Raw genomic sequence first — 9,367 nt, 5'->3', positions numbered from 1 at the left:
GCCGGAGGCTTGAGAGCGCTGCACCTCGCCTACCGGAAGTAGTTCCCCGGGCGGACGCTTATCCACGGCAAGTAGCGGAAGTGCTGCCTCTTCCGGTCTCTTTGGCCTCGGCGGCAGCCGCAAGATGGTGAGTGTGGTTCCTGGGCTCTGTGAATCTCTTTCCATCCTTCCTCCCCGGGCCGTCCTGCCTGCTGCCGGCGCGTGGGTGACACGGTGCCGGGCAAGGGCAGCGGTGGGGCCGGGCAAGGGCGCGCGGTGGCTCGCAGGAGCCCGAAGAAGGGCTGCCCTGTGGCAGGCCGAGCCTCCGGTCCCCGCGCCGCCGCGGGTCTCCGGGGTTTGGGGGGATCGAGCGCATCGTTGACGCCGGGTGGGTGCTTAGGGCAGGTTTTGGGGGGCGTTGGACTCCGACCGCCGAGAAGCCGGAGGTGTTTTTTCCAAAGCTGCAGCTGGGAAGGAGAGCTGCGAAGGCGGGCACCTTCTTTGGTCTTCACTCGGAACGCTTAAAACCAAAGAGCGCGTAGAAGCACTGACGTCCGTGCGGAGCGGGGCGTTAGAGCGTGTGAATTACCTGCAGTGGTTTTTCTTTTTCCCCCCATGGGTGAAGAACTTAAAAAGCTTTGTCGCCCCGTTGTGTCCCGTGTCCTTGTCGCTACATCGCATCAGTAGTCGTGTTCCGTGAAAAAGCCAGAGCCCATGTAGAGATTGTCGGGTTTCAAAATTGCCTGTTAATGCTTTTTCCTTGTGCAGACGAAAGGGACGTCATCCTTTGGAAAGCGTCGCAACAAGACGCACACGCTTTGCCGCCGCTGCGGCTCCAAGGCCTACCACCTTCAGAAGTCGACCTGTGGCAAGTGTGGCTACCCGGCCAAGCGCAAGAGAAAGTGTAAGTACGGTGATCTTCAGACTGGTTTTGCCTCGAGCCGTGGTAGGGATGTGATAGAGAACCCTTTGCTTTTTTTTTTTTATTATTATTATTTTGTTATTTGGTACATAACAGAACTTTGGCGGTCAGTTTGTTGGTTAAGTAGTTATCGAAATGACGCTTCTGAGGAAATTGGCTGACACTGGGTGCTTGGAAAAACCTTTGGCATCTTGTTTCATTAGATAACTGGAGTGCGAAGGCTAAGAGACGAAACACTACCGGGACTGGGCGGATGAGGCACCTGAAAATTGTCTATCGAAGATTCAGGTACAGTTTTTGTTTCCACGTCATTGGCTCTCGGGGGTGGGATGAGAGTTGTCCTGTGACTTGATGCTGTGGCCTGGTTTTTTTGGTTTATTTTCTGTTTTTTTTTTTTGTTTGTTTGTTTTGTTTTGTTTTTCCCTTAAAAGTCTATGAAACACCCAGGCTTGTCAAGACTTGTTCTACGAATGGGGTCTGGCAGGCAGCTTACTTGCTTGGTTCAGTTTTCACTTTGGATTTTACTATTCAAAGCTGTTCTGGATTCTAGTCAGCAGTCATGACAACCTAGATAGGGGCTTTTGTTTGTTTTTTTGTTTGATTCATTTTTTCCTGGAGCCTGGGCCTTTGCGTTTTGTAAAAATACAGAATTCTCAGCCCCATCTTAGACTTTTCTTCAGGATCTGTAGTTTGGGCAGTTGCTTCTATAGAAGGAACCCTGTCAGTTTCCACCAAGGTTGAAAATGACGCAGGCGTACACCTGTGCCGCTTCCATCACTGCTGTTCCAGCGGTTCTAAAACAAGGGGTTTGGGGCAGTCTGCTGTGGGGACTGCCCATAGGAAAGCGGGGTTTGGGTGATGTGCAGCTTTGAACTATACAGTCTGCGGTGGGACCTAACTTTGAAGGTCACAAGGCAGTGTGAGGCTGTAAATGTTTGTGTTGGTATTTACACTTACAGAATTGCAGTTTTGTGGGCTTGATGTGTAGTGGTTTGCTAATGTTTCATAATCTAAGGCTGTTTTAAGCCTGTTTAACCTTTCTGTGCTTGGGATCACTCACCTTCATAAAATGAGGTTCCTAGAGTAGGTAGGAGTTAACCATAATTTAGCCGTCTTGGTGAGCAGCTTCAAAGGTGATGCTAGGTCATTGTTTTCTCTCACTGAGGAAAGATTTGGGCCTGCCCTTTACAGCATAAGGAATAGCTGTTATAAATACCTTGGTTCTTGTGAAAATCGGTGGGAAATGAGCCCAAAATTGCTTGAGCCTTTATTTTTGAGTCAGTAAATTGTAATCTAATGTGTCTTAAGTGGGATAAAATAATAGCTTATCAGTGATGTTCTAAAAATAAATGTCTGAACATATGAGTTCGATACTGATTTCAGCATCTAACTGAGATAAGCTTACTAAGGTTTGATGAAATTGAAAGTAATGTGTTGATGTTGCTACATTAACTTTTCTTGTCTTTACCATGGCACAGACATGGATTCCGTGAAGGAACAACACCTAAACCCAAGAGGGCAGCTGTTGCAGCATCCAGTTCATCTTGAGGAATTTCAGTCAGTCATAAAATAAATGTTCTGGTTTCAAAAGCAGTGTGTGGTGTGCTAAGGTGTTTTAATGTCGGTTCAGTGTTTGGTTTGTGATTGCAATGTGTTTCTTTTAGTAGCATGCTAAGAACTAGGCCTTCGTACTTAAGGTTAGTTCCTGTGGGGCTGAATAGGGGTGGGGGCTGGGTGAATTCTCACTTGGGAAAGGGAATCTGAACCTGCCCTAGGACCCATCCTGTTTGCTTGGCCCTGGGCATGGAGGTAGATGAGTGATGAGCTGAGTGAGAAGGCTTGCTAGGGAAGACAACCATTAAAGAGTTACTGGAATGGTTATGTAAAATAGCTGAACTGTGCAGCCTAAATTTTTAATCCCTACCATGTCTAGGCTATGTTAGGTGCTTAGAATCTGTAAGGGACTTGAAAAACCCATAAAATCCTGAGCCAAGCCCTCGTGGATGGGGGTATTTGTAATCCCTGCATTTCTGCTTTTGAGCTCTTGATTCATCCTAAAGTTTCAGATGTTTAACATAACATTTACTTAGATAAAGCCAAGCAAGATGGTATTGCCTTTATTCCCAGCACTTAGAAGTGGACACATCTGAGTTTGAGACCAGCCACAGCTACACAGTGAGACTTTTTTAAAAACTTGTATTTAAGTTGCTATTTTAGGTGTTGGTTGGTATATGAGACTACTCCAAAGGTGCCAGGTTCAAGGGCATGAAACTGCTTTTGACAATTTACATTTCACCTTGAATAGCCTATAGGATTGTTAAGATTATGGTCTATTGTATGTGCTTATTTTTTTTTTTAAGATTTATTTATTATTTATGCAGTGTTCTGTCTGCATGTGTCCCTTCAGGCCAGAAGAGGGCACCAGATCTCATTACAGATGGTTGTGAGCCACCATGTGGTTGCTGGGAATTGAACTCAGGTCCTCTGGAAGAGCAGTCAGTGCTCTTAACTGCTGACCCATCTCTCCAGCCCCTATTGTATGGTTTCTAATGGTTAAAATAGGTAAGTTCTAGGATAATCAGACATTGAGCCAGATGGGAGTTGAGCTGGGAATCTGGACTTGAGTGAATCTAGAGATGGAAAAGTTAGTGCAAAGTCACAAGGTAGGTGGTGCTTCTTAAAGAAAAGCCCTAGTGTTACCAAGCATAAAGGTGAGCTCATCTGTTAGCTAATGCCTGTGGGAGAATTTGTTGCCATGGTAGTGGTTCTTATATGTAATAGGTTTTGAAAAAGCTGTAGGCACAGAATGGGCAATGATAAGACTGCCGAGTTTAGGGTAGGGTGTACCTAGATTCAGTTTCACTTCTAAAGTCTAGATTTGGATTGGGTTGGTTTTTTCAAGACAGTTTCTCTCTAATGACTGGCTGTTGTGGAACTCATTCTGTTGACCAGGTGGGCCGCCGCCTCAGTTCTTCCTGCACCGCTATCAGGTCTAGTTTGTATAATCAGGTTTTCAGCCTATCTGGTTATCTAACAAGTCTTGAATTGTGACACTGAGTAACAAATGTTGAGTTTCTTTCATAGCTTATGGAGTCCATGCAGCCTATGAGTCTCAGGTTGGACACATCTGGCACTAAACTTGCGTTTTGAGCAAAGAGATAAATGTCTAAAGAGATGGCCTGGTGCTTACCAATTTGTGTTGTTGTTAAATACAAGGTTTCTAATCCAACTGGCCAGAACTAGCTTGGAACTCATAGACTAGGTTAATGTTGAACTTGTGTGGCCCTGCTACTACTGTCTGGGGTTACAGATGTGTGCCAACATGCCTAGCTATTTTATCTTTCATTTTGCTTTTTTTTTTTTTCCTGGGACAGGGTCTCATGATAGCCTTGGCTGGCCTGTAACTCAAAAGAGTTGATTACCTTTCTAGTGCTGGTATTAAAGGCTTGAACCACTACACCTGGCTATGCTCGGGTATTATAAACTTGAACAGAAATCAACTTTTTAAAGTATTTTGCAAAAGTGTTAAATTTTTTGGTTTGTAAATAAGGGTGGTGAGGGTTCCATGGTCTTATTTGGGATGATAGAGGCAGGAGGAACTAGGGAGTGAGGCCATTCTGAACTACATGAAACCAGGTCGCCCTGCTGCTTACATCGAGTGGGAGACCAAATTCAGCCTGGTGCATGCTACATGACCTTGAAAATGTCTCTTCCCCAGGTCTCACCCTTTTTTTCTATTTGTCATGTGTGGCAGGAAGGCCAGGCCAAGTAATGGTTTTGTGACACTTTTCTTATCTTGCCAGCCCCAATTCTCCCTCTTGGCCACCTCTGTCTTGATCAAAAGTTAATGTGGGCCAGCTGTAGTGCAGAAGAAGTGCCAGCTGAGCTGAGCACCAGCACTTAACAATGCTTCTGCAGATCAGTGTGACCAGCTGCCCCTCCTGGGGCCACCCTGAGCTGTACTTGTATCTTCCTTGCCTTGCTGGACTGTCCTCTCAGACAACCAAAATAAATGAGGTTGCTTGTGTCAAGAAGGCTACATCCTAACATAAATAAGTGTAGAGAGAACTGTATACCTCCACCAAACCAGTTCTGTGGAAGACATTACAGAGCTCTCATTCGTGTCTTTGAAGTAACTTTGACTAGATGTTGAGGTAGAAGGATAATTTTTAAGATTGGATTAAATATATAAGAATCTCGCTGGGCAGTGGTGGCTCACGTCTTTAGTCCCAGCACTCGGGAGGCAGAGGCAGGCAGATCTCCAGGAGTTCAAGACCAGCCTGGGCTACAGAGTGAGTTCCAGGAAAGAAGCAAAGCTACACAGAAACCCTGTCTTGGAAAAAAAAAACAAAAAAAAAACTGAAGACTTTACTAAAATCCCAGCACACAGGAGGTAGAGACAGGCAGATGGATTTTCTCTTGAGTTCCAGGATAGCCAGGACTACAAAGCGAAAGCCTGTCATTGGGAGGATTACTAAAATCCCAATGAAGCAGACAACTGAGTAATTAGCAACCTGGGACTCCACTTGGTTTGGGCTATGCATGGACACATGTCTTAATGTACTTTACCCTTAACTGCACACATTCTGTCCATATAGCCCATTCTGAACAGTGGAGTAAGACTCTTCCCTCAAAGCCATCAATATTACTTACACACAGATGGGGCCTGAATTTGAGTTTTATGTGCCATAAGGCAAACTCCCTAAGTGAAGCTTTAGGGAGACTCCCATGTTTACCATCATCTGTGCATAACTGAGCGTGCCAGTGGTTAAAATCAGATGTATTATGGAAAAGATCTTGCACTGAAGCAAGATGGTTTTATAAAACAAATCTGTCCAAGTAGAAAACCACCCAAACTCGACCTCTTAGTAACCAGCCCTTCTCTATACTGTTACTTTATTGCTCTACACCTTATTCTAAAACAGGGTCTTCCACTAAACCAGAAACTGCCCATTTTGGCTAAGCTGGCTGACTTATCTGCCCTGCAACACCAGGGTTGCAGGCTGAGTGCTGCCTGGCTGTTGGTTTTATGAGACGGTGTCTCCCTATGTAGTCCTGACTATCCTGGAGCTTGCTTTGTAGACCAGGCTGGCCTCAAGCTCAGAGATCTCCTGTCTCTGTTCCTAGTGCTGGGATTAAAGGTGTGAACCACCATTCCAGGCCGTTTCTCTTGTTTTTTATTGTGGGTACTAGTCATTCAAACTCACGTCCTCATATCTGTAAGTGCTCTTCCTACTGAGCTGTCACTGCAGGGCCTGTTTGCACTCTTGGTTCATGATCTGTACTGTTGCTTTGCTTGAATAAAGTTACCTTGCTACTTTCACAACCTGTGAGCCTTTATTTCAGTTCCTTGAATATGAAACCAAGAACTGGGCTGAGGAGATGGCTCGGTGGCTAAGACCACCTTTCTAAAAGTTTGTTACTAAAAACAAGCGGAGGTACAGGGTCTAGGAGAAGGTCTGGTTTTCTCAAGTTAGAACAATTAATAAGAGGAAGCTGAGGAACAGACCTGGTGGCGAGTGGTATTTCAGGTGCAGAACCGTGGAGTGAACGGTGGAAAACAGTTATAATCAGCCATCTGGGAATGGGAAAGGCATAATCAGAGCAGTAGCCCTCAGGAGAAGCGGGTTCCCCACGGGAGGAGAGGAAACAGGAAGCCTTCAAAGTGCTGCCCTATTAGAGATGGCTCTTGAGAGAAAGAACCCTGTGAGAATAGCGTGGCATAGTGATTAAGAATTGCAAGTCTTTGGATGGCATACTGTGTGACTGCCCTTTTAAAAGCAAACTACACCATGGAAAAAGTACTGTTTAAGATATATGTATGCATTTCCCCCTGGAAATAAAGATGCTGTTAGCAGGGAGTACTGGAATGCTTTTGTTTAATTAATTGAAATTGATACCAAACTTGCCTTACAGGATGAAATCCATACTCATCTAGTCAGGATGTGTGCCACCATGGCCGGCTTAGTTACTTTTCTATTCTGTTGCTGTAAAGAAACACTGTGACCAAAGCAACTTATAGAAGAGTTTATTGGGTCTGACAGTTTCAGAGGGTGAGACCGTGACCATCATGACCAGGAGCATGGCAACAGGCAGGCAGCTATGGAGCTGGAGCACCAGCTGAGTGCTTATATCCTGAGCCACAGCAGGAGGAAAAAGGAGAGCTAACTGGGCATGGCCTGGGCCTTTGAAACCTCAAGTCTGCCCCCAGTAACACACCTCCTCTAACAAGACCACACCTCTTAATCCTTCATCTAAAGAGTTCTACCAAGTGGAGACCAAGTGTTCAAATACATGAACCTATGGGGGCCATTCTCTTTCAAACTGCCACATGGCACTAGGAAAGTGTACATTAAACCACAATGAAATAGTACTACATGCTATGAGAATAGCTAAAAGCAAAAAATCATAGTGGTGAATGTTCATGAGGAGCAACTGGAATACTCATTCATTGCTGGTGGAAATGCAAAAATTTGTAGCCACACTAAAAAGGGGTGGCTGCTGCTTATACAGCTAAACATAAGTATCTTACAGGAATATGGGTTAAGGACTACTCACAGGGGAAGAAATGACTCAAAGACAGTTGCATCACCAAGGCCAGCCACAGAACAGGTGACAGCTCACAAAAACTAGGAACCTGGAGCACACTGTACCACCCTCAGGAACATTAACAGGTTAGAGAATGTCTTTTCCAGGTGACTTGGTCTAAACCTCTTCCAGGCAGCTCAGCTGGTTTCTGCTTCTCCCAGGCAGCTGATCTGGTCTCAGTCTTCTTTTCAACTTGGCTTCTTCTGAAAAGGGCTCTCAGCTTTTATTGCTTACTCTGGCAGGGAGGGGACCTAGTGATTCTTGTCAGTTTCAGGAACTTCTGAAACATTTTAAGTTGTTTACCTCTGTGCTTTAAAGAGCTTTCCTTCAGGATGGAATATTTCAATCTGGGAGGAAACTCACACACCACCACCCTTTCCTTGAGCTCCTACATTCTTTTTGCCTCCTCTTTGGCAATGATCCCTGAGCCTTGGGGCGGGGGTTGACTATAGATGTCCACCTATGGCTAAGAATTAGGCCACTGTGCCATAGACACAAGTCACTTGTTTTCAACAGCATCTATGGTTTTAAGTTGAGGTTGATAATAACAGTGATCAGTGAGTACAAGCACACGTTTTAGAAGGGAGCTAGACAGACATATCACATCTATCTAGGAAAACAATACAAGTTTCTTCCTCATTGGATCCTGTGACCTCCCCAGCCACAGTTTTTTAATCCAGAGTTTGCAATACCAGATGTAAACTCCCTCTCGTGGAGCAGGCCTGAAATCCAGTCAACGCTGTTGGTCTTATCCAAGATAGCTGAGTCGTTATTGTACAGTCAGGCACATCTTGCCTTACAGGTCAGTACTTAGCATGCAGGGTCTACAGCCAAGTAAGAATGCTCTACCAGCAGCCTGTGTGGCCTCCTCTGACACTACAGAAGCCAGCCAGCACGGTGGGAGTTTCCAGTTCACTCTCAGCTTGATATCTGCATGTCCTGCAGCCACAGCATGCACATGCAGTGTCTTCTGCATAGTGTCTTTCCATCTAACTGTGGCATATAACCAACAGCAGTACTAATAGCTTTTATGATTTGTGGGGCCTCAGGAGCTTCCTTGGCCAGCAACTCACAAGGATGTAGCCCACCCCTGGCACTTAGGTTTTTATTCAATAACTTTATGACCTCTGACAGTGTCCTTTATTAACCCATGTAGGGTACCTTTTAGGTTTTTTTGTTTTTTTTTTTTTTAATTAACATAGCCCCATCAGGATTATAAGGTAAGTGAAAGTACCATTGTGTCTGGTTGTCTCTCCTATGGCTTTCCAAGTCTGCAAAATACTCAGTTTAGTATTCTGTCATCTGTATAATAAACCTCTTTCAGAGGATGGGTAGAATAAGGCAACATCCTGAACTACCATCTAATAACAAATAGTGGGGTTACAAAAATAAGCTTGGTTAAACCCTCTGAAAGTCAGCTGTCATCTCTTCTGAGCCGGTTTCAGGTGATCCCAGAAGTTCACGACTCCTTAAGTGCTGTGGGATAGTCTTTATGTCAAATTGCTCTGATTGGTCAATAAATAAAACACTGATTGGTCAGTGGCCAGGTAGGAAGTATAGGCGGGACTAACAGAGAGGAGAACTGAAAGAACAGGAAGGTGGGAGGAGACACTGCCAGCCACCGCCATGACAAGCAGCATGTGAAGATGCTGGTAAGCCATGAGCCACGTGGCAAGGTATAGATTTATGGAAATGGATTAATTTAAGATATAAGAACAGTTAGCAAGAAGCCTGCCATGGCTATACAGTTTGTAAATAATATAAGCGTCTGTGTGTTTATTTGATAAGTGGGCTGTCGGACTGCCAGGGCTTGGCGGGACCTGGAGAAGCTCTCCAGCTACACTTAAGAAGATACTAAAGTTAAACATAAGCAAGGTC

At 44.9% G+C, this 9,367-nt stretch overlaps 1 protein-coding gene and 1 non-coding gene across 2 annotated transcripts; both read left to right on the top strand.

The window, feature by feature from the left end:
• Positions 1-20: 20 nt before the first annotated feature.
• On the top strand, positions 21-2,494 carry Rpl37 (ribosomal protein L37). The gene is made up of 4 exons (XM_028875584.2): positions 21-127; positions 748-883; positions 1,105-1,189; positions 2,380-2,494. The coding sequence occupies exons 1-4, from the start codon at positions 125-127 to the stop codon at positions 2,447-2,449; spliced, it is 294 nt and encodes a 97-aa protein (XP_028731417.1). The 5' UTR covers positions 21-124; the 3' UTR covers positions 2,450-2,494.
• Positions 2,224-2,303, top strand: LOC114697371. The gene has a single exon (XR_003735154.1). It is a non-coding gene; the product is annotated as a small nucleolar RNA SNORD72 (small nucleolar RNA).
• Positions 2,495-9,367: the final 6,873 nt, after the last annotated feature.

Source organism: Peromyscus leucopus, chromosome 11 (genome assembly GCF_004664715.2).
Source record: "Peromyscus leucopus breed LL Stock chromosome 11, UCI_PerLeu_2.1, whole genome shotgun sequence".
NCBI lineage: Eukaryota > Metazoa > Chordata > Mammalia > Rodentia > Cricetidae > Peromyscus > Peromyscus leucopus.
The sequence above is the reverse complement of the archived record's forward strand: the minus strand, read 5'-3'. Positions and strand labels throughout refer to the sequence as shown.